The 25,676-nt window shown below is 65.0% G+C and overlaps 1 protein-coding gene across 1 annotated transcript in view; it reads right to left on the bottom strand.

Annotated features, from left to right (window-relative positions):
* Positions 1-449: 449 nt before the first annotated feature.
* Positions 450-25,676, bottom strand: part of HMCN2 (hemicentin 2) — a 131,999-nt gene continuing 106,772 nt past the window's right edge. The window contains 21 exon segments of the mRNA XM_045846429.1: positions 450-1,341; positions 2,381-2,507; positions 3,415-3,534; positions 4,388-4,708; positions 5,155-5,283; positions 6,239-6,373; positions 7,191-7,253; positions 8,898-9,135; positions 9,433-9,554; positions 9,654-9,791; positions 11,196-11,345; positions 14,246-14,515; positions 16,885-16,966; positions 17,936-18,126; positions 18,943-19,077; positions 20,109-20,322; positions 21,239-21,429; positions 22,632-22,766; positions 23,132-23,266; positions 23,589-23,696; positions 24,910-25,074. Of these exon segments, the coding sequence (XP_045702385.1) occupies positions 999-1,341; positions 2,381-2,507; positions 3,415-3,534; positions 4,388-4,708; positions 5,155-5,283; positions 6,239-6,373; positions 7,191-7,253; positions 8,898-9,135; positions 9,433-9,554; positions 9,654-9,791; positions 11,196-11,345; positions 14,246-14,515; positions 16,885-16,966; positions 17,936-18,126; positions 18,943-19,077; positions 20,109-20,322; positions 21,239-21,429; positions 22,632-22,766; positions 23,132-23,266; positions 23,589-23,696; positions 24,910-25,074 (3,512 nt within the window). The 3' untranslated portion in view covers positions 450-998.

Genomic DNA, 25,676 nt, shown 5'->3' with positions numbered 1-25,676 from the left:
TTCACTAAAAATAAGCGAGGCCCTGGCCGGTGTGGCTCCGCTGGCTGGGTGTGGTCCTGCAGACTGAAAGGTCGCCGGTGCATTCCCCGCCGGGACATAGGCCTGGGTTGCGGGTTCAGTTCCCGGTCGGTCAGGGCACGTGCGAGAGGCAACTGATCGATGTTTCTCTCCCTCTCTTTTTCCCTCCCTTCCCCTCTTCTTTAGAATCAATAAAAAAATCATTTAAGGATTATTATTAAGAGTTACTTTTTGCTGCCACATACTGCTTTCAGTGTGATGCAGTTCTTTCTCATGTAATTCTCCCCACAGCCCTATGGGGGGCGCTATTGTTGTATTCACATTTCCGGATGAGAAAACAGCCCAGAGAGGTGCCTGGCCCACCCTACCCAGAGGGAGTCAGGCTGCTGGTCTCCTAGGCCAGGGCTCCCGGACCAGAGGGTGGTGATTCCCTCCCAGCTACAGCCCCTCCTCATCAAAGCAAAGAATTGGATGAAGAACTTGAGCTGGTTAAAAACAAGCGTTTTAATGGCATACACTCACTCGCACACCCCGGCCCAGGATGACAGTGGAGGTGTGTGCTGGCGGCAGCTGCGGCCACCCCCAGGGTCTGCCCCTCCCCGGGGTGTCCCGGGACAGCTGTGTCCCAGCCCACCTGCAGGCTTCGTCCCAGTCCTGCCTGTGGGCTTTGCAACCTAGGGTAGCCTTTGTCACCTGCCTGCAGGGCTCCGCCCCACGGGGAGTAGGGAGGGTAGGGGCAGCTCGGTCCCGTGGTTCTGGGGTCAAGGCTGCGTGCAGGGTCGTGTTTACTGAAAGTCCCCATGACGCACGGAGGCGGGAGAAGATGACGGGCCCTTGCCACACACAGTAGATGGAGTACGCAAGGGCCACCCTGCCCCTCCAGCAGCCCGGTCTGGGCGGTGAGTGGTTACTGCGGCTCCTTCCCACCTCCCCTCTGCGGAGGTCATCGGCCCCAAAGCTGCTGCCAGCAGCCCCGCCCCTCAGTAGGGGTAGGGGGACACGGAAATGAGCAGGACGTAGATGCTTTGGTGGCGTGGCGCCGCAGCACGCACGGTGAGCCGGTAGAGGCCGGCGCGGGTGAGCGCGCGGCGGGTGTAGACAGCGCCGAGGCCTGCGCGCAGCTGACGCAGCGCGAACGGGCTTCGCGGGTCCGGCTCCAGCACGCTGAGCTCCGTGCGGTTGGCGGGGACACCGGCCTCGGAGAACGCGGCCAGACGGGCCACATCGTGCTGGGCGCGCACGCCCAGCGGCAATGGCAGCAGCCTGTACTGCAGCGTGGAGGGGCCGGCGCTGCAGTCCTGTGAGCAGCGCCTGAAGCACGTCCTGCGGGAGGGACAGACGCACATGCCCGGGGTTGCCTGGTAGCACTGCCTGGCCCCAGAGATGGGACCCTACCCAGCCTCCGCAGTCCTCCCCTAGCCGCCCTCCCCAAAATGCCTTCTCTACAGGCACCACTGTCAGCCCATTTTAGAGACTAGCAAACTGAGGCCCAAGGAGGCCGGAGATGGGCCCTTTCACATCAGAGCGCGTGTCCCAGGGGCCTTGGCTGGCCCGCCCCCAACCCCAGCACGGCAAGCACAGGTCCGCCCAGAGCCCCAGAGCTGAGTCACCTGATCTGGATGGGGGCAGAGGGTGCAAAGGGGAGACACAAAGCCACGTGCTCTGCCTTGCAAGGTCACCCCGCTCCGTCCCCACCCAAAAGCCTGGGGCCCAGGGCAGGGCCCCGCCCAGGACACTTCCCCTAACGGCTGCAGCTGCGGCTCCCGCCGGCCCTGATCCCCGGCCCTGATCCCCGGCCCTGATCCCGGCCCTGTGCCTCTTTATGAGTGTCTGCAGCAGCCCCGGCGACGGGCCTGGTTGTAGGCGTGTTTTGTGTCTGCGGGTCTGTGCGTGTCTGAGTCCTGGGGCTCTGTTTCTGGGAGGCATTTCTGTGTCCGGGGTTCTGTGTGCATGTTCACCTGTCCCCACGTGTGCACGTCTTCCAGCCCCGCCCCCCCAGTCCTGTCCCAGCTCCCCCTCCCCCGGCCCGCAGGCTGGCGCGCTGAGGCACCGCCCCGCAGGGAACGAGAGTGCCCAGGCAAGTCCGCACTGGATCCGCTGCAGGCAGTGTGCTCCGTGCGGGCACACTGCCCGGTGGGCACAGAGGCCCTGCGCTGGAGCCCAGGCGGGGTGGACCCCACTGGCGCCAGGAGGGCCCCTGCCTGAGACGCGGCCCGGAGGAGGGGTCCCGGCCGTGGAGGGATCCCAAGAGGGCAAGCTGCCCAGCTCTTTGCAGATAACACGCCCTCGCCCCCACCCCCAATTCCGTTCCCACCGTGCCCCACCCCAGCCCTGGGCCCTCAGCCGACGACGCAGCCCTCACCCGGGGCTGGAGCCCTGCCTGTAGGTGGCAGGGCAGGGCGTGTCCACGCACTGGTAGCTGCCTCGGGTGTTGAAGCACATCTGGCCAGGCCCACACTCCACGCCGTCCTCCTCACACTCATTGATGTCTGGTGGGGCGGGGGGACAGCGAAGGAGGCGGGGTGGTGAGAAGAAGGAGCGAAGGGGAAGGGGTGGGGTGCGTGGGAGAGGAATGCCTGTGGAGGACCAGAGGGGGGCGGCCCCTGCCCACTGGTCCCCAGCCAGCCTGACCCGTGACAGCCCTGCACACAGGGCCCCAGCAGGCCCCCATCTCCCCATGGCCCCACGCATGGTGGTGGGCACCCTGGGGGCCTCTGAGCCTAGAGCGGGGTTGGGGAGATGAGGGCCACCCTCAGACCCACAGTGCCCGCTGCCCCTGGGCAGAGTGCCCCCGTCCTTGTCTGCCCCAGTGGGTGCCCCGCCATTCTCAGAAGGCACTCGCTGACCCCTGGGTGAGACAGGGAGGAGGGATGGAGACGGGCAAGGCAGGAGGATCCCCACAGTCTAGTGTGGGGGTGGGGGGACTAGGGGCAGCACGGCCAGCCCCGCCCAGGCACGGTTGGGAAGGGCAGTGACTTGGGGTGAGGGGACTTCACACTGTCACCACGGGCAGCAGCTGCCCTGCCGTGAGCGCTGGCCCTGTGCCCACCTTCCACGCGTCTCAGCCGGGCACGTCGGGGAGCCCCGTGTTAGCCCCACTCCACCAGGAGGCGGAGGCTCAGAGAGGTGGAGTGAGTTGCCCAGGGACACACAGCCAAGCTGGGAGGGACCCCGGGGGCTGCTCTCCGATTGTGTCTGTGCAGTCCCTGAGGTCCTGCTCGGAGTGTGTGCGGCCGGCCTGGCGGCTGTGGGCACCTGGGGCGCCCACTCAACTCCTCTGAGCTCGGCCGGGCTCCCTGCCCCTCCCCCTCCACGCGAGGCAGAGGAGAAAGGACCAGAGAGAGCGGGAGGCCCACACGCCCTGCCCGGCCCCTCTGGCTCTGGGCCGAGGCTCACCCTGGCAGTTCTTCCCGCTGGGCAGGAGGCGGTAGCCGGCGGGGCACAGGCACCGGTAGCTGCCCTCGGTGTTCTGGCAGGCGTGCTGGCACAGGCTCCTCACCTGGCACTCATCCCGGTCTGGCCGGGCGTCCGTGGTGGGGTGGCGGGGGGCAGACACACGCTGAGTCACAGACACCCGGAGGCCGCACGCCGGCCCGCCGGGCTCGAGGCAGTCCCTGATGTAGACGGCCCTCCCCTTCTCCCTGCCCTAGACTCGGGGGCAGCGAGGTCCAGGGCTCTCGGGGCTCAGCAAGAGTGGGGGGGGTCTGTCCTGCCCACCCGGTGTTCGCCAAGGCCTTGGGGGGGCACCACTCCCAGCCCAGAGCCCGCTGTCCCTGCGGGAGCGCAGGAGCACGCCCTCTGCCGAGGCAACTCCCCTCCACCTCTCTGCAGCCGGGGTGCTGACCGCAGGGTCCCCACGGGTCCCTGTCCGGGTTCTCCTGTCAGCCCGGGACACACCCCTTTGCTCCTGAGGACCGCCCCCCCACCCCCTGCTGCTTCAGCTCTGTGCGTCCAGAGGAACGGTTCTCCACGTGGGCTCCTGGGCGCGTGTGTGGGTGCCCGGGGCGCCGGGCGAGGCGTGCTGAACTTAAACGGTTTGGGAAATACTCCACCTCCCCCTTGGCAGCCCCTCGCCCCCTGGCACAGCCAGGGCTCCGAGACACCGTGTATCGAAGAAGCAACACCCACCCCGCCTGCCTGGGAGCCCCGAGTTTCTGAACAAATGGGGGTGCACTGCCCACCCCGCCCCCTCTGCAACGTCCGGGCCTCCCAGTCCTGCTGGCTGCGGAGGGTGCAAAGGCCACAGGGCCAGAAGAAGACATGGGTATCGGAGGCAGGGTCCTGGGTCTGGACGGAGCCCTGCCACGGCTCCCGGTCCCCGAGACAACACGGCGGGTGGCCCCGCGGGGTGGCCAGAGCTCAGCCTTACCTGTGCAGACCCCGTTCTGCCGGATGAAGCCAGCGGGGCACCAGGCCCGGCCAGTGCCGCTCAGGGCTCTGGGGCCCGGCCGGAGGGAGGCCCAGGCGTGGTGGGAGCCACTGGAGATGGGGGCGCGGGGCCGCAGCCAGGGCACCGCGGGGCCCGAGCGGCTGACGGTGGTCACGTTCTGTGTGCTCCGCTCCGGCGGGGCGCAGCCCTTGCCATCTGGGAGGAGGGTGTGGCCCGGCGGGCACAGGCAGCGGTAGCCACCCTGGAGGTTGCGGCACTGGTAGGCACAGGCCCGGGGCAGCTGCAGACACTCGTTGATGTCTGGAAGGGGCGGGGCCAGGCCGGGTGCTGAGGTCCAGGGCTCTCGGGGTTCGCCGCCCCAGCCGTCCGGCCCTCCCTACAGCCCTGCTGCCGGGTGGACGGCTGCACGCTGGCCTGCCCCCAGCTGCCCCAGAGGCCGGGCCGCCGGGCCGCCTCTCCCACTCCAGCCCCCACTGCTCGCAGAGGCTGCAACCTCCCCCAGCAACGAGCTGCTCCCGGACTCCCGCCTGCTACTGTCCACCCTCCCCTGCTTGGGTGCCCCAGGAAGGTGACCCTGCAGGGTAGGGGCGAGGTTCAGGGATGCAGCGGGCAGGGCAGGATGCAGGCCCACGGTGGGCGCACAGGCAGCGACAGCCATGTCTGGTTACTCAGAGAAGACTGCCCTTGTCCTGAACGCGCCCTGCCTGCGAGCCAGGGTCCCGCCCTGGGGGAGGGCGTCCTCGTACCTAGGCAGGGCAGGCCGGGGCCCTGGACCCGGTACCCCCTGGGGCAGCTGCAGCGGTACCCGCCCGGGGTGTTCTCACAGCGCTGGTTGTAGTGGCACTCGTGTGTCTGCTGCAGACACTCGTCCACATCTGGGGAGGCAGGGGCGGGGGGAGGGGCGGGGCTGAGCCTCGAGCCCCGCCCCCAAGGGACAGGCCACGCCTCTCCACAGCTGGGCCCCACCCCGCCCCATCCCCAACTCCAGGGCCTCCCAATTCTGCCAGCTCTGGGGGGTCAAAGGGCTGTGGGTCCAAAGGAAGACGGGGCTTTGGGGGCAGAGTCCTGGGTGTGGACCGAGCTCTGCCGTGTCGCTTGGTCTTCGAGCAAGTAACGCCCTGTCTGAGCCTCAGTTTCCTCATCTGTAAGGAAGGGAAGGGAGCCGACCTCTTCACGGGCTAAGGGTCATGCATGTGCAGGGCTTGGGGGCCTGGCACGTGGTTAATGGAGGAAAGAAGGGAGGGCGGAGGGAAGGCAGGAGGTGGGGGAGCCCGGCCCCCTTGAATAGTTAGGGCGCCCTGAGGGCCCCGTGGCCTCTTCTCAGTTCCAGCACCGTCACACTCTCCTGCTCCACCGATGGCCTCTCTCAGGGGGGCCAGGAGGAGCCACCATGTGGCACCACAGAATGACGGGGCAGGAGGACCCTGGAGGTCACCCGTCAGGGGGCGGCTCCCAGGTGTCATTTCACAGGCTGCCTGCAGGAGGCCCTGCTGAGGAGGGCTGGGAGGCTGTCCCTAGGCTGGGCCGTGACCCGGGAGGCAGGGAAGTGGCAGCAGAGATGGCACATGTTTGCCAGCCCTGGTCCCCTTCACTAGACAGACCTCAAGCCCGAGGCCCAGAGGGAAGACCGCCGTCCGGGTCCCCGGCTGCCGGCAGCCGCCCGGGTCTGGACTCAGATGCCTTGAGCCCAGCTCAGGCCCCTACCTGGCCACCCTGTGCTCCTCCCGCCAAGAGGGTGCCCGTTTCCCCCGAGACCCAGCATCCCAGCGACACATACCGCCCCCCCCGCCACGCTGAGTCCTGGACCACCCCACCCCGCGTCCCCGTCACCTTCGCAGCCGGCCCCTGCAGCGGCCGCCTGGAAGCCAGGCCCGCAGTGGGGGAGGCAGCGGTGGGAGCCGACCAGGTCCACGCAGTGCTGTCCCTCTGGGCAGAGCCCGGTGTCCCATGCACACTCGTCCACGTCTGCGGGCGGACAGGGGCGGGGGCCACGTGGACACGGGTCCCCAGGCCCCCTCGCCACCCCTCCCGCTGGCCCTGCCCCTCCTCCTGGCGCCCCCCCCCCCACAGAGCCCACCCCAGGGGCCCGAGGGTGGCATCTGACAGGAGCTTTCAGACAATGCCTGGTGGGCACCCAGCGGTGATATGGCATGCCAGGTCCCAGGGGTGGGAGTGGGGGGCGCAGGGGGGCGGGGGGATCAGCGTCCAGACAGTGTCCTCGGGTCAGATTTGTGGTCTAACAACTTCCTTGAGGTGCCAAGCGGAGCAAGCAGGGAGACAGGTGTCAGTTCCCCTCCCACCGCAGGTGGCCAGAAATGACTTCCATGTCCAGGCTCAGTGGGTATGAGTGTCCTGAGTGCGCAGTGGCCTCGCGCATGTTTGGGGGGACCCCTGCCACCCCCAGTACTTGAGTCTTTCCCATCTGTGGCTCTCGTAACAGGAAGTTCCAGGGGGACGGGGCATTACAGCCCCAGGCCGGCACCCAGAGCCCCAGGGAACAGGCTGGCCGTTCTCTGAGCGGCCCCAGGCCCTACCGCACGCCTGGGCCAGGTCCTCTCTGCGGGGCCACGCACCTCTGCAGTCCCTGTCTCCCTGGCCGGGGCGAGGCCAGCCGGGAAGGGGCAGGAGAAGCGGCTGGGCACGTGGCAGCAGGAGGGGGGCAGGGGCCAGGGCTGCGGGGGCACTTGTCCCTGCCTGGGGGTGGGGACAGCCAGCTGGATGGCTTGTCCCTGCTAGGCTGAGGGTCCCCGCGTCCATGCCAGGGTGGGGACAGGGTGCTCACCCTCGCAGAACTCTCCTTGGGGGTCCAGCTCAAAGCCCTCCGGACAGCCGGCTTCATTCTCCTCTGCAAGGCAAAGAGGACAGGCCCTCAGGGCACAGGGTGCGAGGGACAGAGAGCAGCACTGGCCGCAGCCCGGGCCCACCGTTCGCTCCCGCCAGCCTGGCTGGGCCGAGGCCCACTCGGCCAGGTGCTTGGCCCGTGTCCTGGGCCTGTAAGCCGTTCCCAGCCCGGGTCCTGTCCTGCAGGGCTCACGGTGGGCTGGCCAGACTGTGGCTTTCTGGCCCAGAAATCATTACGTAAGCAGCGGAAGACCCACACACGCAACCCTGTGCCCCTGACAGTGCAGAGGAGGGGCCGGGGCAGGTGAGCACCTGACCAGGCGGTGAGCCCAAGGCAGCGTGGAGACAGCCTGTGCTCTGGGCACGGGAAGGAGGCCACCCTGCCTAATGGTCACAGGGACAGCACCCTCGATAAAGTGGTCACTGGGTGCCAGGTGAGGGTGCAGAGGCAGCACCTCTGCTCCCGACAGCCTGCAAGGCAGGTGGTGTCATGCCCATTTCATGGGTGGGCACACGGAGGCTTGGAGAGGGCTCTGCCCCCAGGGTCTCACGGCCTAGTGTGGGGAGCTCCATCCCGCGGAGCTGTCCCAGCCACTGCGGGTGAGAACGAGTCATTCCGGACACATCTGCTGTTCCGGCGGGAAAGGGGGTGGTGGTTCCCTCTAGTGGAGAACGCCCCGAGCCCTCTCCGAAATGGCTTTTACTGGGATCGGCACGTGCAGGGGTATGCGGCGCACGTGCATAGCTCATCAATCAGTGGCTAAAGGCTGTAGTTATTAAAAACAGGTATTATTTATAGATGACAATCGAAGAAACACAGAGATCTGCCTCAGGTCAGGGTCTGTCTGTCAGGCTGACGCCAGAAGGTCATTAAGGTGTGTTTCAGGAGATGAGTTCACTCCTTATGCTTCAAACTTAAACATCTGGCTTACACCAACAGGGCTATAGCAAAGCAAAGCAAGCTCGAAGGGAAACAATGTATATACTTCAGGCCCGATTTCCCAGGGAACCCAGTGTTAGTATCGGGTGGTGCCTGCCACCAGCATTCCTAGCTTTCTGGTCGAGATTTATAGGCAAGGCTTTGCTTGCACGGGGTTACGGTTTCTAAAGCCACACACGGTGGTCCCCCACAGCCTAGAAGTGGGGTGGCTGGGTTGGAACCAGGGTCTGCCTGACCTCAAAGCTATGCTCTGGCCGCTGTCTCATGTTCAAGGTTAAAAACATGCTGGGACCTCCACTGAGGGTAACAGGTATATTTTCGCCTCCCCTGGGGCTCCTGCGGCTCCAAGGGTGGCCCCCAGCCCCCTAGGTGAGGTCGCAGGCACCCTTGAGGAGAGGGTGGGGTACAACTCAACACCAGGCTGGAACATCAGCCTGGGGGGTGCCTTGCACCTTTCCCTCGGGGCCCAGGCGAAAGTTCTGGAGGGTTTGGATAGGAGTGGCCTGAAGAGCTGTGTCCCCTGCGGGGTGTGGACGGATGGACGAGGACAAGGAGGGGAGCTGACTCCGTCCCGAGTCTCTGGCCCACGGTCAGTGGGTGCAGGGGGTGGGCCGTCCCCTGGGCCTTCAGCCAGGCGCATTCGGGCTGTGCACACTTTTTAGCTGGGGCAGCAGGGGGAGGGGTGCAGGGACAGGATGGGGCCCTCACCAGCCTCCAGGGCGGTGGTGAGCTGGAAGCGCAGGGCCTCCGCCTCGGGGTCGAAGGCCGAGCTGACGGCCGAGGCCCGCAGGTGCTGCACCAGCTGGGGCTGGGGGCCCCGGGCCGCGTCGTACTGGATGCTGTGGTTGCAGCGCAGGGACAGCGGGCTGCTGTCCCGCAGAAAGTGCTGCGTGGAGCCCGCAAACAGCCGGCCGGGCCCCGTCTGCACGTACAGCTCCTGGAAGTCCTGCAGGAGGGAGGCGGTGGGGGAGGGCACCTGGAATTCCAACCCCCAGGCAGTCTGGGACCTGGGACCCTCAGCCGCACCCACTAGAGGCTCGGGGGGTGGGGGGAGAGCTGGTGGGCCTCTCAGGGCTCCTCCGACCAGCTGGGCAGCCCTGGGCAGGTCACCAGCACCCTTGTTCATGGGACAGAGCATGTGCCTGAGGCCGAGAGGCCAGGCCCCATCCTGCCAGTTCCCGCAGGCAGGACGCCCCGCTGCCCCTCCCCCACCCCGTCTGTGCACCCCGGGCTCGCCCCGCACCTGCACTCGAAGGTCTACGCCAGCTAGGCTCTCGGGGACGCCGCCATGGACAGCCACGTCGAGGAGGAGGAGGCCGCTGGGATCCAGGCCCCGGGCCACCTGGGTCATCCTGAGCAGCTCCCCTGCAACCCGGCCCCGCCCGGCCTGCAGTCACCACGGGGGCCGGGCCCCAGGCGCGGGCCCCGGCCCCACTGGGCCCCCTGCGGGGAGCCCCCACTCACCTGTGGAAAACTCCAAGTGCGACTCCTGCCGGAAGCTGCCTCCCGTCAGAGACTGGCCGTTCAGGGCGGCTCCGGTCTCTCCGGCCAGTGCCCAGTAGATGGGGGCCATGGTGACCACGAGCGCCCGCATCAGAGGCCCTGGATGGGGCGGGGCACGGAGGCCAGGTGAGGGCCAGGTGCTGTGGGCAGCCACTCGTCTGCTCGAGGTCCCTGACACCCCCAGGAGAGCTCAGCCCCGAGATTACCTGGACCAGTTATTGGTTACCAGAACCAAGGGCAACGGCCAGTATCTACTTCTTGGAGGAGTCGTGGAATTAAAACATTTCTACAAACAAGTGCGTGTAACCTGTTGATATCCAACTCAGCTCCACAAACACTGAGAGCCACGAGGTCACCCCAGAGCCGGGGACCACACGGACCGTCACCACGTATGCGCAGGACCGAGCTGAGAACCAACCACCCCTACCACCTCGCAGACACCTCGCAGAACAGCCCGGGAGCGGAAGGATTGTCTAAACCACTGACTTTGAAAAAAGAGCCAACATTTTCCCTGGGTATGGATTTTTGGAACTTTACACGATGCCCAGCTCTCCTCTTGGGACGGGGGTGGGGGTAGGGGGTGCCTTGTACTAGGGAAGGAGAAGGACCACCTGCTGGGGGTCCTGAGAGTGGAGCTTCTCAGCTCAACTGCGGGGGTCTCATAACGACGTTCCCGGGAGCCCGCTGGGCCCTGTGTGTGGGAGCCGAACCTTCTCAACCCTCAGCCCCTCGGGGCCTCTGCTTCCACTAGACGCGGCCTGGCCCCCCTGGCCCGGGCCCAGAGGTTTCTCTGCGGCTCCTGCAGCTGGAAGCAGCAGCTGCGTCTGGGGAGCGTCTCCCCTTGGTCATGCTCTGCTGACAGCCAGCTCTGCGTGTCCCCCAGCCCCCGTCCCGCACTGTTCGCACAGGTCTGTCCTCAAGGGCAGCCTCGGAGGAGCCGCTTTTAGCCAAGTCCCCATCCCCCAGCACTGCCCTCTCCCTGCTCTGGACCCCCCCCCCCCCCCCAGGGGGTCTTGGGAGGGGCGAGGCGTCAGGGTCTGCAGCATCCTTCCAGAACATTCCGTCTGTTTAGGACACACTATTTCATGAATCTGTCTGCAAGGGGGCAGTTCTTGGCTCTCTGGACCTTCTGGCTAATTTTACTCCTCGCATCTCTCCCTCCCTCCCCTGTCCTGCCAGGACGCCGCCTTGGCTTTGCTCTCAGCGCTTACTTTGACAGTGGACAACCACTTTGTTCAGCGGCCCGTGGTTTCACGTCCGTGAGCAGGCCTATGTCTACCCAGCCTGATCATTCCACACACTCTCGGCCTGCTTTTCAACGCAGTTCTTTTGTTTTCTTTGGGGGTGCAGGGCAGGGAGGAAGTGGCCGCCCCTGGGTCCGCCTGGGCGTGGACCCGGCCCTCAGAGGCGGCTGGCTGTGCCCTGGGCATCGGGCCCAGGGCAGCCCGGGGACGCACGCCCTGCCTGCCCCCGGCTCCGGCCCGGCTGGCGGGCCCCACTCACCCACGCTCGCGGGGATGCGGTCGATGCTGCTCCGGAAGGTGGTGAGCCCGGGGTGTGCCTCCTGCAGCACAGTGGCGGTGAGGGCCGCCTCGCCGAATTCCTGGCCATTGATCACCCCGCTCACGCTGCCCCGGCCGCCCCGGGGCTCCCCTGGGAGGAGGGAAGAGGACGACGGTGACGTTACCTGCCGCCACGACACGGTCTAAGCGGGTACTGTTACCCATTTCCCGAAGGAGTGCTCCGAGGCTCAGAGAGGGGAAGCGACCAGCCCAGGGGCGCCCAGCTGACGGGTGATGGTACCAGCTTCTAACTCTGGCTCCGCCATCACCTTCCTGGAAACTTGGGCTAGTCAGGCCCTCACGCCACACGTGAATGGGCTTATCCGTCAAATGCCAAGGGGGGACCGAAGATGCCCCCCCAAACCTTCCGGGGTCTAAGACATCAGGAGGCCACAACGTGGGGGGCCGGTGTACTGAAGGAGCCAGGGCTGAGGGGCAGGGCGCCCAGCCAGGAGCGGAATGCCACCACCTGAAGGTCCCCCATTCCGACGGTGGCCCTGGCTCCGGCCGCCCTGCAGCCTGCCTGGCTGGGGAGGGCTGGGTTTGGAGGAGCCGCCGCGCCGTCTGCCAGCAGACGCTAATCGGGGTGGGCGGCATGGGCACACAGGGGCACTTCCTCCGGCCGATGGGCCAGCTGCCTCGTTTGGACAGATGGCATTCCAGGGGCGAGAGACGGAAGCGAGCCTGCCTCTCCGCTCCCCAGCAGCTCTCGGGGGAAATTAGCAGCAAATTGCCCATGATCTGGCGGAAAAATAACATGAAGCAGAACTGCCAGGATCCCAAACGGGTCAGTTCGGGGGGAGGTTCGTTTCGGATTCCAGGAAGCAGCGCCGCCGCCTGCAGCCCGCCGCCGCCGCCTGATGAGACGTGACGTGCATCTGGGACGTCTCCAGTCAGTAGCTGCGGCTCTGGACTTCACGGGAGGGACAGGAAAAGGCCACGAACCTGCCCTTGGCCTCGCAATAAGGAGGGGAGGAAGGAACTGGACCTGCAGATAAAGGCCGCAGCAGGCGCCTGGCCACTCTCAAAGGGGAGAGGGCGCGGGGGGCCGGGAATGACAGGCCGCCCGGACCTCCTGGCACAGGGGCGACTCGGCCGCCTGCTGCTGTTTCCCACGGGGCCAGCCCGGCCCCGAGACCCTAGTCAGGGGGCCTCAAAACCTTTGCCCGCCTTTAAACCAGCAACGCCCCTTGGAGAAGTGGACCCTACAGAAATATTCGGGCCAGCGCCCAGGCTGTGCCTCTCAGTGCAGTTTTCAGAGGGGAAAGAGGGGTAAAAAAACCTTGCTGCTCACTTACATAGCCAACAGCAATTAAGCTTTTAAAAAATGTTCCTATGAAAACCATTAAAGAAAATATAGCCCTGGCTGGTGTGGCTCAGTGGATTGAGTGCCAGCCTGGGAGCAGAAGGGTCACGGGTTCGATTCCCGGTCAGGGTGCATGCCTGGGCTTTGGGCCAGGTCCCCAGTAGGGGGGGCATGAGAGAGGCAACTGATGGGTGTTTCTCTCCCTCTTTCTCCTTCCCTTCTCCTCTCTCCAAAAATAAATAAATAAAATCTTTTTAAAAAAGATGTGGTCTGGGTTTATTGTCATGGAGTACTGCCTGGAATATTGTAGAGTAAGGAACAACAGCAGGTTGTAAAGGCAACCGTATATTTGATCTTATTTGTGAAAAAGAAAAAAATGTATCTCTTCAGAGAAACATCCAGAGAAAGATGTGTCCCGGATAATAGTTGTCCAAGCTATTTCTAGTCACTGAATTATGAGATAATTGATAATCATTCTTTCTTCACAGGCTTTTCTAAATTATCTGGCCTTTCTACAATTAACTTATATGAAGTAAAAAGTAGCTGTTTCCATTAAAAAGGTGAGAAGGCCGCTACGGGCTGAGCCGTGTCCCCAGACCTCACAGGGAGCCAACTTTGCCGGCTCCCTGGTCTCGGACGTCCAGCCCCCAGACCCATAGGAAGCAAACCCCTGCTGTTTACGCCCCGGCCTGTGGTCCTTGGTCACGGCGGCCACGGGCAACCCAGCCAGCAGCCGCGTGGGCTGGGCTGGGGGCTCTGAGGCAGGCGGGGGGGTAAGAACTGGGACCGAGCTCTGAGATGAAGGGAGCGTCTGCTCAGACCCGAGGGTGCCCCATCTGTGGCTGGGTGTCAGCGAACCCCGGACTTTCAGAGCTGCCTGTGTTGGTACTCCAACCCTGCCCGCGGGGGAGGAGGAGGCCAGTGGGCAGAAAGGGTCCCACTCGGTGGGCGGTGGGTGTCAAGCGGCAGAGTGTCAGGCCCCAGTTCCAGTCAGTCCTTGGAGAAGGGTTCTATGGAGAAGGGATCTGACATGGTACTCGGTGATAGATTAGTGATGTCTGCCATGGGCAGGGGCGGTGATACAAAGCCACAACGAATATGGAGTATTTACACAAATAATATTCAGTGGCTTCCTGTTGCTCAGGCTGGGTCACTTTACGGGTCTCAGGACAGCCGTTTTCTCAGTTTTAGCTTGGTCTGTCTGACCCAGGGGAGGAGGAGGCCCGAGACGGCAGGAGTCTCAGAGAGCGGCAGTGAGTGGCGGTGGCCGCTGAGCGCCCACCCCGGCCTGGCAGGGCCCGGGACAGGCGCCGACTCTCACACTTTTCACAGCAGCCCCTGGAGGCCCCGGCTGCACTCTGCCCGCCTCACAGGGCCGTGCGGGGACCTGAGAGAGGACACCTGTCTGTGCCAGGTGAGCTGGGAGAGCCGGACTCCCCCAGCCACCAGGAGCTGCAGACGCTGCTTAGCATCTCAGAGCCTCAGTTTCCCTGACGGCAGGGCGGCGAAGAGAAGGCGACCCCAAGGCTCTCCCAGCTGGCTCCTTCCAAGTCCGTGTCTCTCAGCAAAGCGCCGGGGAGCCAGCGGGGCAGTGGGCCAGGTCCCCCCGCCCCAAACCACACACACACACACACACACACACACACACACGCATCCCCGTTTGGCAGGAGACAGACACCCCGTACCTTTGACAACCACGAACGCCCGGGCTGTGACGGAGCCCAGGAGGTTGTGAGCCACGCACTCGTAGGCGCCCGCGTCCCTCCTTTCCACGCGCCCCATCCACAGGCTCCCGTCCGGCAGGGCCCGGAGCCGCCGGCTGGCCTGCAAGGGCCGGCCTGCCCGCAGCCACTGCACCGTGGGCGCCGGCTCTCCGGTGGCCTGGCACCGCAGGGCCACGTCCTCCCCGGACCTCGCCGTCACGTCCTGGGGCTCCACCTGGAACACGGGGGCACCTGTGGGGGGCCCGGGGCAGTTTTTAGAAGCATTTTACTACCCTCAGGTATTCAAACGGTACATATTCCATATTCATTTTGACAGAATAGAAAACATAGAGGCAGAAAGAGTAACAGAGTCACGTGCGATCCTCCCGGCCAATCCCTGTGCTTCCCTCTAGGTGGTGCTTCCTCCGGAGAAGGAGACCCCAGTGCGCGCCTCTCCGTCCCTCCCTCCCTCCCTCCCTCCCTCCCCCCTCCCCCACTCCGTCCCTCCCTCCCTCATTACTCCAGGAAAGACCGTGGCTACCTTTCACGTCATTAAATATTCGTGTTTAGTTGCGACGTGGTATCACGTAGCTGGAATCTACTGTGACTTCCTTAACCACGCCCCTGTTGCAGGACAGTCAGGGTGCCCCCGACAGGGGATGACACCGGCCAGAACTGCCTGCACTCGAGGCCACATGAACTGGACAGGTTCTGTCACCGGGGAGTGATTCCCACCACGTCACTCCACGGCCCTCAGTCTTCTCGCGTGAGAGGGGACCGTCCCCGCCCACGGACGGCCGCAGCCCTCCAGGACGGCTGCAGTGAGAAAGATGGACGCTGCCCGCGCCGGCGAGGCTGTGGGCCAGCGGAGCTCCCACAACATGTGGGTGGGAGTGGGAGTCGCTGCACACGCCTCGGGACACCGTTGCCCAGTGGATTAGTCCCCCCTGGGGCGGCTGCAACAAATGCCACAAACTGGGGGTCTCAGGACACAGCTCTGGGGGCTAGATGTTCAGAATCAGCTGTTTCATGGGGCGGATGTCAAGGTGCCGTGCGCCCCCCGTCCCCAGGGACTCCGGGGAATGATCTGTTCCAGGTCTCTCTCAGCTGCTGGTGTCTTCCAGCATCCCGTGGCCTGGGCTGCACCGCTCCGTTCTCTGCCTCCACCTTCATATCCACCCCCCCCCGGCTTCTCTCTCCACTCTCCCTCTGCCTCTCGTAAGGGCGCTGGTGACGGCACTCCGGGCCCATCAGGACAATCCGAGACGGCCTCCTTATCGCCAGGTCCTTAACCACATCGGCAAAGACCCTTTTTCCAAACAAGAGAACGTTCACAGGTCCCGTGGACCGGGATGGGGTTCGATCTCTGGGAGCCGTTCATCAGGCGACACGGCCAAGTGCCTCCTGCCGCTGACGCTCGTGTTCCGTGTGACCCAGCGACGCCCCCGCCCGAGATGTGATGCCCTATGGGAAACGTTTGTGCCCCTTCACCCGAAGACGTGTGTGCAAAGCATCGCAGGTTCGATTCCCAGTCAGGGCACATGCCTGGGTTGCAGGCCACGGCCCACAGTAACTGCACATTGATGTTTCTCTCTCTCTTTCTCCCTCCCTTTCCTCTCTAAAAATAAATAAATTTAATAATTTTAAAAAATGTTGAAAACTCCCTTAAAAAAGTGTGCATAGAGACAGTAGCCGGGAGAGATGGCATTCACTGATCACCTGCTGTGTGCCAGGCACCAGGCTGAGCACCCACACGCACTGTCTCTTTAAGCCTCCCAGTCACTCCCGATGCCTGTTCCGCCACCATCCCTACCCTAAAGACTGAGCTGCAGAGCCGTTACATGACTTGCCCGGGGCCACAGAGCAGGTGGCTGAGCCCACACCAGTCCCACGCGGACCGAGTCCAGGGCCTGCCCCCTCCTTCGCCACCAGGACTGGAGCCGGCGCCGCTCTCGGCTGCCTCAGGGCCTTTGCACCTGTGATTCCTCCTGCTGGGATGGCCTCCCCACGACGGTCGCCCGACCACCTCCTTCTTGTCATTCGGATCCTAACTGCAATGCCAGCCCTCCTGGTGGGCCCTTCCTGCCCACCCTCCCCAAACCGCCTGGACTTGAAATTACTCCACAGCCACTGAGAGGCACTGGTGAGGCTTCGTCTTTGCCTTTAGTTCTCAGCACGTCTGACCGGGGCAGGTCCCCTTTGCGTTCTTCCTGATTGCGTTCTGCTCGGCTTCTCGAATGTGCAGGTTTATGTCTCTTGCGGGGTTTCGGGTCACTCTGAGGCTCACGAGGTGCTTTGTAGACCCAGGAATCTTCACCATGAGCTTGGGGACAGTTCTGAGTTTTGAATGCATGGCCCCGCCCCGGGCCTGGCTGGGGGGGGGCCCTGGTGTTCCAAAGCCCCGGACTGCCATTCCGCCACGGGGGACATTCCACAGGACTTCGGGGGTGTGTTCTGAATACGTGTTTGTCAAAGAGCTCCAAGTCCCGGCCCCATCTCCCTGCCCGCCCTTCTTACCACACAGCCTGGGCCGCCGCAGCCTCGTCCCAGCCGCCTTGGAGCGCCCGCCCCCCATGCCCCCCGCCCCGCCCAGGGCCCATGGCGGGGAGGCCGGGACTCACTCTGCAGCACGAGGACCACCACTTTCGCCACGGCCCCCATCTCGTTCTCTGCCAGGCACTGGTACTGCCCCGCATCGTCCATCTGCAGGCGGGGGCGTGCAGTTCAGGAGAGGAGGACGGCGGGGAGGGGGCAGCTCGGGGCAGCTGGGCACGGGGTGGGGCGGCGACTGGAGCGAGACCCTGGAACCGGGATGCGCTGAGAGCCTAAACCAGCCAGGGGCTGGCAGACCCCTCACAGTGGCACATCGGAGGGGTCTCCATGGCCCCTCGTCAGGAGATGTCCAAAGAGAATCCAGCCCCTTTCACCCCTGGAAGCTGGGGGTGTCCACGGAGGGCGTGGACTCGGGGCGGAGCCCCCAGCTGCACACGGGGATGGAGAGCCGCCTCCGCCACACACGCACGCCAAAGCGCTGTGGCTCCGTGGGGCGCCGTGAGGGACTCCTTGAGAAAAGTGCCCGGGGCCGGGCAGGCGGGGGGACGGGGGACAGGTGCCTGAGAGGCAGGCTTCCTCCGGGTTCAACCGGCCCGGCGCACTGCCGGCCTGCGGAGGGGAGGCGGTCGGTGGTGGCAGAAGGGGAGGTGAGTGGGGGCCGCCCAGTGCCCAGGGCTTTGCGGACAGCATGGGGCAGGGGTCAGGAGCGATGGGCATGGTTCTGCCTCGGGCGCACATTGGTGGTGGGCCCCTCGGAGCCTCAGTATCTTCCTCTGTAAAATGGGGCGCACCGGCCTGTCTACCCTGCCCCATGGGGTTGTCGTCGTTGGTAACCTTTATTGGCATGACTGAGGGGCCAGTCACTCCTAAATCCCTGGTACAGGTCATCTGATTTCCGACCGTACACCACTGAATGGGTGGTGTCCCTGAGACGCAGGGACGCTATGTCGCTGGCTGGAGGTCACCCTAGTTAGTGGGGGGGAATCTCCGGGGAACCGGGCGGCACCTGCTCTGCGGACTGTGGAGGGCGGTGCCGACCTAGCCTCCTGAGCCATCAGGGAAGGCCCGGCCCAGGGTGGTCCCGGGTGCCCCCACCCACGGCACCGGGCCCCTCCTCGCCTCTGTCCTGCGGATGGCCAGCGAGCCATTCTGCAGCCGGAGCCGGGGCCGGCCGCCCCGCAGCGGGAGGCCGTCTTTGATCCAGAGCAGGTCGGGCGCCGGGTCCCCGCGGACCGCACAGTCCAGTCGGACGCTGCCCCCCACAGGTTCCACCAGGTAGGAGAAGGCCTCTCCTTGCAGGACCGGAGCCTCTGCGCAAAGCGACATCGGACAAGGGGTCAGAAGCTCCCGTCAGGCTCAGCCTCCGGTAATCCTGTCCCCAGAGGCCTGTCCCCAGACCCCAGGGCCTGGCCCAGCACGGCTGTGTATGGTCCACGCATCGGGGATGGCAAACGGCTCCAGGCTGTGGGTCAAGTGCGACAGACTGGCAGCGGCTGCCAGGAGCACTGGGCTGAGGAGGACTTGGAGCTGGGTGGGAATTGTGCTGCGATCGATTAGCGATGTCTGAGACAGGTGCAGGATGGAAGGCAATGCGACGGGTGTCAGACACCCGCTCCCACGGACGGGTCACCCCAGCTGCAGAGCACCCGCTGGGGACTTCGGCATACAAGGACCACAAGATCATCGGGACACCTCTGTTGTCCCCGGCAACACCGAGAGACGTCTCCGGTCCTCGTTCACTCAAATCCTAGACCAGCCTTGGACGGCTGTACCAGGGTCCACCCTGCCTGGTGTGCTGAGGTTGGATCTTCCCCCAGAGTGCCCCGACCCCCTGCCTGCCCCCCACACCGGTGGCACCATCCAGCTGAGCGTGACCCTGCAGGCCGATTGGTCAGAATGCTAGTGCCGGAGCCCCGCCCACCCCGGGAGGCGGGGCCGCTGAGTCGGGCTGGACCCTGGGCCTCCGCAGTTTAGGAAGTGCTGGGGGTTCCCTGCACCATCAGGGTAGAGGATTGTGGTTCGGAGGGCAGGGCGTCAGTTTTGCAGATTTTCGGAAACAAACCCCTCATTAGACTGAGCTCGGCACATCTCCAGAGAAACGCCACGCCCCGTGGCTCACGCCTCACCCTTCACGTGGACGAAGCTGGCCGCCTGCACACGACCCACACTGTTCTCGGCCCAGCAGACGTAGGTCCCGCCGTCCTCTCTGGTGACGGCCGCCCGCTGCAGCGTGCTGCCCCCGTCCTGTTCGGACACACCCTCTGCGACAGAGGAAGAGATGGGCCTGAGTGCCCAGCAGGCGCCCACTAAAGACACAGGGGCCCTGATGGGCGTGGCTCAGGGGGTCGAGCACCGTCCAGCAAACCGGAAGGTCACCAGTTCGATTCCCAGTCAGGGCACACGCCTGGGTGGTGGGCCAGGTCCCCAGCAGGGGGCGTGCGGGAGGCAACGGATTAATGTGTCTCTCGCACATCAATGTTTGTCTCCCTCTCTTCCTCCCTCGCTAAAAATAAATAAATAAAATCTGAAAAAAAACAAGCAAAGACACAGAGAACAGGTGGCCCTTCTCCCTGGCGGATTCCTGACTCCGGGGAGCCAGGCGCAGGCCACATTGGCGGATGTGGTCGGAGGACCTGCCGTTTCTCATTTTCGGGCCCAAACTGGGAGTTGGGTGCATAGTCAAGGGTAAGTCTCTGGGGCCCTGTTAACGGGGGCCTGCGGCGTTCAGCCACCCACCCCCAGGACCCCTGCTATCTGCACTTGAAGATGAAGACACTGGGCTTGGAGAGACTGAAACATTCTCCTCCCCAGGAGGTGGCAGGAGAAAGCCTTCTCACAGGTTCGGGAGGGCCTGCAAATACCATTTTGCAGTGACGTTTTGCATTTTAGCAATTCAGCAGACACACTGAGCGCCTACTATACATACACTTCAGGTCCCATGTTTCCTGAAACACCGCCTGGGGCCCAGGTGGGGAGACAGAGCCCTCGGGACAGAGGTTTGCTGAGGGCCCACAGCTCCGGGCTGGAGCACAGGCCCCACCCTGGCCCCGGGGTCTCCGGGTTTGAGTCTGTTTGGCTGGGGGCTTCCTGCCAGGTCTGATGTGTGAGTGTCACGTATGGCCAAGCATGGGCTTGCCCCCTGCGCCCTGCACAGGGCCGAGTCTGGAGACCCGGAGCCCACAGCACCGACCAACACCCTCTCCTCTCCAGGAGCCTGGGGCTCCCGCTGCTCGCCCTCCCCCATCTCCCGGGGTCCCGGGTCCTGTCCGTCTGCCCCGCTGCAGGCCCAGACCTGTCACTGGCTGGTCGTTGACGATCCAGCCAATGCGAGGGGTGGGGCTGCCCCGGGCTGCACAGCGCAGCCACAGCCTGTCCCCGAGGCCCAGGCTGCGGTCCCCAGGCAGGGTGGTGAAGACGGGCAGCGCCAGAACAGTGAGGTGCACACGGCGGCGGGCGCGGCCCACAGGGTTCTCGGCTGTGCAGGTGTAGGTGCCAGCGTCCTGGCTCTGCGGACAAGGGACAGGGTCAGCCTGAGGACTGTCTCTACCCCCCGAATGCCCCTGGACACCCACGGCCCTACAGGTTCCCAAGAAGCATCCGGCCCAGAGAGGCCAAGTGAGTTGCCCAAGGTCACACAGCGTGGCTTCACCCTTGCACCACTGCGCCTCTGCAGAGCTCCCCATGGCTCTGAGGCCGCGTGAGCCAAGCCCTGACCAGGCCACCCTAATAGTTTCCATTAACCGAGCACCTTCCACGCTCGGGGCCCTGGGCTCAGCACCTGCTCTGCAGCAGCAGCTCACCCACGCTCACACCAGCCCTGGGCGGGCTCCTACTTCTGGTGCCTTCTCCGAGAGGAGAAGATCCACCGGGCGTTCCAGCAGGGCCGGCACACTCACCACTCTACTGCCCGGCCCTGTGGGGCAGGGTCTGAGGCGCCCTGACCCCTGCAGGTGTGCCCACCCGCCCAGCAGCCACACGTGCCCCTGCAGAGCAGCCCCTTCTGTAACTACAGGATGATGGGGAAGGGGGTCAGGGTTCCCCCCCCGTGGCCCTGGCTCAGGTCCACGTGGACACGAGGTTGAGAACAACCAGGTGGGCGCGGGCTGGGCCACAAAGTCACTGCCACACCCCCGCCCCAGTCCGTGCCCCTCCCTCCCCGGGAGCGGTCGTGGAGGTCCAGGTTTCGATCTTGGTTCTGCTTGGGAACAGCGTGTCCTGGGAACTCGGGGCACACTCAGGGCCTCGTCTCTTCATCTGTCCTCAGGGACGGTAACACCTGTTTCCCCAGGACCCCGGGATCAAGACCGCACAGCGCTCCGCACACAGCAGGACACACGGGGGTGTGTGGGGGGGTGCGCAGCAGATGTTGGCTGCTCCCCTTGTCACTGTGGTTCCCTCTCCCCTCCAGGACCGGAGTCTCACCTCCGAGTTCTTCACCAGCAGCTCCCCGGAGGGCTGGACGGCGAACTTGCCCTCTGCTGCAGACACAGGCAGGCCATCTTTTTCCCACGTGATGTCAGGCTCGGGGCTGCCCCTGGCAGCGCAGGGCAGGAGGGCGTGGGAGCCCTCAATGGCGGACAGGTCGGGGAGGCCAGCCTCGATCACAGGAGGGACTGTGGGGACAGGAAGGTCCACTCCAGGAAGGGGGCTGGGGCTGGGGCTGGGCGTGGGGGGCTGCCTCTGCCCCAGGGCCCTTGGCACACCCTGGGTCCCCTCCTTCACCCCCATCTGCTGCTGCCACAGACTCCCGGGTCTGAGACCACCGCCCGGGGTCTGCACAGCAGGGGACTCCTGAGTCTGGTGAAGAGCTGTGACAGGCTGACCCCATTGCACACACATGCACCCGCGTGCACACACATATTCACACCCACACAATGACTAGAGCTTCCGGGCAGAGGCCGCCCTGACTGGCCTCCACGTGGGCACAGACCCCGCCCCCCACTGGGAAGCTGCTGGGGCCAGGGAGGCTGCGCACGCTTCTCCTCCAGGGAAGGTCTGCGCAGGGTGGCGTGCGGGTCACTGGCCGGACAGGCGTGGCGTCCGGCCCTCTGGTGACCAGAGGTGATGCTCCAGGTCACAGGGAAGAGGGGCATGCTGGACAAGGAGGCTGGGGAGGGGGCATGGAGCCAGGAGCCCCTCTGTGCTCCCAGCCAAATCTGACGCCAGCCGTACCCAGCCACCCACAGGGACAGCCACCGAGACACCCCCCCCCCCCGAGCCCTGGGGTCAGAGCAGGGGCGGCCACGCTGGATGTGCCAGGAGGCCCTGCAGCCTCGGGGCCCGTGTCGCCTCCTCCACCTTGGGAGACACTGACTGGTCCCACCAAGGGAAGGACACGCTTAGTCGAGTCTGCACAGGGGCCGGGGCAGAAGCGGCGCGCTGCGGGGAAGCCGAGAGTACGAGGGACGAGGGGTTTAGTGTCTCAGGAGGGGCTGGGGACGCAGAGGGGACCGGAGTTTTACCTGTGCACCTATTTTTACACTCTTTTTAAAAAAATTGATTTGAGAGACCGAGAGAGAAGCGTCCATTTGCTGTTCCACTTAGTTCTGCGTCAGTCAACCGGGGAATTAGCCCGCAACCTTGGCGCACTGGGGCGCCACTCTGGCCAGCTGCGCGCCCGCCGGGGCCAGGCTCTGATCTGAAGCTGGACCTGGGCACACGCTCTTCTCCCACTTCTCTCTAGGCCCACAGGCCGTTGGGATGGGGGGACACAGGGGCGTGTGCCCCGGGCTCAGAGCCCAGCAGCGAAGGGGGGCTCTGGGGAGCCCCACAGCCCCGAGCTCACCCCTCCACCTCGGCCCCAACCTGGGCCCACCTTGCACCACCAGCCGAGTTTTGCCCACGGCGCTGCCTGCGCTGTTCTGGACGATGCAAAAGTAGTTCCCAGCATCCTCTGGGCTGATATGGATAATCTGCAGCTGTCCACTGGGTAGGACCTGGCTACGCCCTCCTGGGTTGGGTGGGAGAGAACCGGGGGCTGGTGGTTTGGGCCGCAGGACCCCCAAGGAGGGAAGGAGGGTAGGAGGGTCGCTTGGCTGCTCCGTCTGACCAGGGGCAGGTGACCCACTGTGGTTACAGGGAGGTGGGGGGCAGAATGAGCGTGGGCTGTCCCCTCCCCGACCCCCTGACCCAGCCGCCGAGGGCTTAGGTACAAATTCAGGCGCTGGGTGGTGAAAGCAGACAGGAGGGCCAGAGGTGCGGAGGGACCGGGGCTGTCCGGGCCTCCCGCGGGTCTGCAGAGGCCCCCGGGGAGGAGGGGGACCCCATGCCCCTTCCGTCCCCCTGCCTCTGGCGCTGGTCTCGGTGGAGACTCACCTGCGGGGATGCTGAGCCCCTCCTTCTGCCAGGTGACACTTGGCCGGGGGACACCCAAGGCCTCGCAAGGCAGCAGCACCTGCTCCTCTGCCAGGGCCCGGACCACACTGGGCGACGGCCTCACCACGGGGGAGGCTGCAAAGGAAGACGGCTGCAGGGACCCCCGGGGGCACCAGCACCCAGACGCCTCCAACCAGGGGGCCTCTGAGCCCTGGAGGGAGGGGACTTCAGAAAGAACAAGAGGTTCTAGAAACGTCGGCATGAACACACGGGGCGAGGGGGGGGGCTGGTTTTCTCCCAGAGTCCCACAGGGGAGTGAGATCGGAGGCGGGTCTGGGCACCAGGAACCTGCGTCCTCCCGCCCCTCCCCAGCCCCATGCGCCTCTTGCTCTGTCTGTACCCGCTCCCCGGCCCCTGGGGCCACGGCTGTCTGAGCTGAGGGCCCTCGGGACCCTACCTTGCACGGTCAGCACCACGTGCTTGCGGGCCATGCCTGCGGCGTTTTGGGCCGTGCAGGTGTAGCGGCCAGCGTGGATGGGGAGGGCCTGCCTGATCTCCAGGGCGCCTGCAGGTAGGATGAGGCATCAGGGGCGGGGGTGAGGCAACTGGAGACAAAGGTCCTCAGGGATGGGGCCAGCCTGACTCACGCGCCCCAACCTGGTGTCTCTGGTCCGAGCCACCGCCTGCCTCCCTGTGCATTGGTGAGCAGCGGGCGGGGGTGGGGGGGGGCCTGGGCTCTAGGCCTGCCGCTGCCCCCTGCTCCGAGCGTGACTGCGGGCAAGTCCCTTCCACTCTCGGGCCCTCGGCTTCCCCACGTGTGCAGTGAGGAACCAGGCAGGACGGTTTCGGGAACCTTCTGGCTGGGATGTTCCGGGATCTGCCAATGACCCACCTGGAATCCCTGCCCCCCACACACACAGTTCCCCGGGCCTCAAAATCTGCCTCCTCCAGGAAGCCTCCCAGATTACTGCCTCCTCTGTCCTCCCTCCTTCAGCCGTGGGTTCTCAAACCACACCTGTTTACCCTTCCAAGACCACAGGCTGCCCCTGAGCGGTTGGGTAAAATGGTCTCCAAACTGCCCTCCGTGGAGCCGGAGGGCCTGCTGGGTGGGCGCGTGGCGGGAGGACCACCCGCAGCGCCCGTCTCGGCCCTAGGCCCGCCTGGAGCCCCGGCTGTCTTGCAGGTTGGGCCCCCCCGTAACCACCTGTCAGGAGGAAGGTTTCTATCGCCTCGGAGGGGATTGAAAACCGCAGAACTGGCCAGTAGCTCTCAGACTTCAGGATTTTACCAACTAACCAGCAAATACATTTAATTTGAATCCCCATAAAGTGGCCGACTCTTTTATTCTGATTAAGACATTCTACAAATCCCCACTACAATCACCTTGACTTCATAAAAGACAGGAACGTCCGACACCAAGTGTCAAGAACGGAACCCTTTCGGCATGCAGGACAGCCGACCACAAGTGACAACGGGCCGTGTGGAGGCTCACAGGCCCCTTGTCCTGCCGCGTGGCCATGAGGCGGCATGGCTCTGCCAGCCAGCACCAGGGGACCCTGAGGGGCAGCAACACCCCAGTGCACGGTAGGGCCACAGAGGCCCAGAGCGGGCAAGGGGTCTCTCCCAGGCCACGCGTGTGGCCGGGGAAAGGCAGGGCCAGGCCACGTTCTCGCTTTGCTCCACCACACGGCCCAGAGGGCCGCTTTCACCCCCTCAGCCCAGTTCCCTGCCCCCACCCCCCCTGGCAGCAGCTTCCCTGTGGTTCCCCCGCTACTCACCGGAAGGCGAGACACGATAGCCACTCCCCCGCGCCCCCAGGGGGATGCCCGCCTTGCTCCAGGACACCGCCGGGGCGGGCACGCCCGTGCTGTGGCACGTGAGGACCACGGGCGCCATCTTGGTCACGGTGAAGTCCGTCTGGTCGTCGGCAATGGTGGGGGGCACTGAAACGGCAGAGCAGGCGTGAGGCCCCCCGAGGTCCACGGGGAACAGCACCCGGGGCCGGGCCGGGTGGGTGAAAACCGTGAGCAGAGACTGAGACCCTCCCTCGGTGACATCGGGGACGAAGGACCAGGAAGGGAGGTGCAACAGAGAGAGGAGTCACACGCGCCCCCTCCGGAAATGTTTTTGGCTGCGCGTGGGGGCAGTTATGAACCGCTCTCTGTGGAGACGCCGGCCCAGCCCCTCGGGCAGCTGGGAGCTGGCGGCAGGCGGAGCAGGGCACGTGGCATTCACCCCGAGATCTGCAGGAGGAGGCCCGGGGAGGGGTGGTGGGAAGAGTGTTCCCGGCAGAGGGACAGAGTGTGTGAGGGCCCCCAGGGGAGGAAACAGCAGACTGGATCCCAGAGTGAGGCTGGCCATGGAGCGAGCTTCACCTGGCGTTGGGGGGGGGGGGTCAGTGGAGCCAGCCCACAGGGGACTCTGTGGCCCAGGTGACACCGTGCATTCTACCCCAAGGGCAGTGGGCACTAGGGGGAAGGATGATGGCAACCAGGGTGAGGGCAAGGTGAGATTTGGGGTTAGAACATTCTGGACTGGGAGAAGC

This window comes from Phyllostomus hastatus, unplaced genomic scaffold (assembly GCF_019186645.2).
Source record: "Phyllostomus hastatus isolate PE091 unplaced genomic scaffold, TTU_PhHast_1.1 phas_contig_495, whole genome shotgun sequence".
NCBI lineage: Eukaryota > Metazoa > Chordata > Mammalia > Chiroptera > Phyllostomidae > Phyllostomus > Phyllostomus hastatus.
This window is presented reverse-complemented; position numbering and strand designations above follow the sequence as displayed.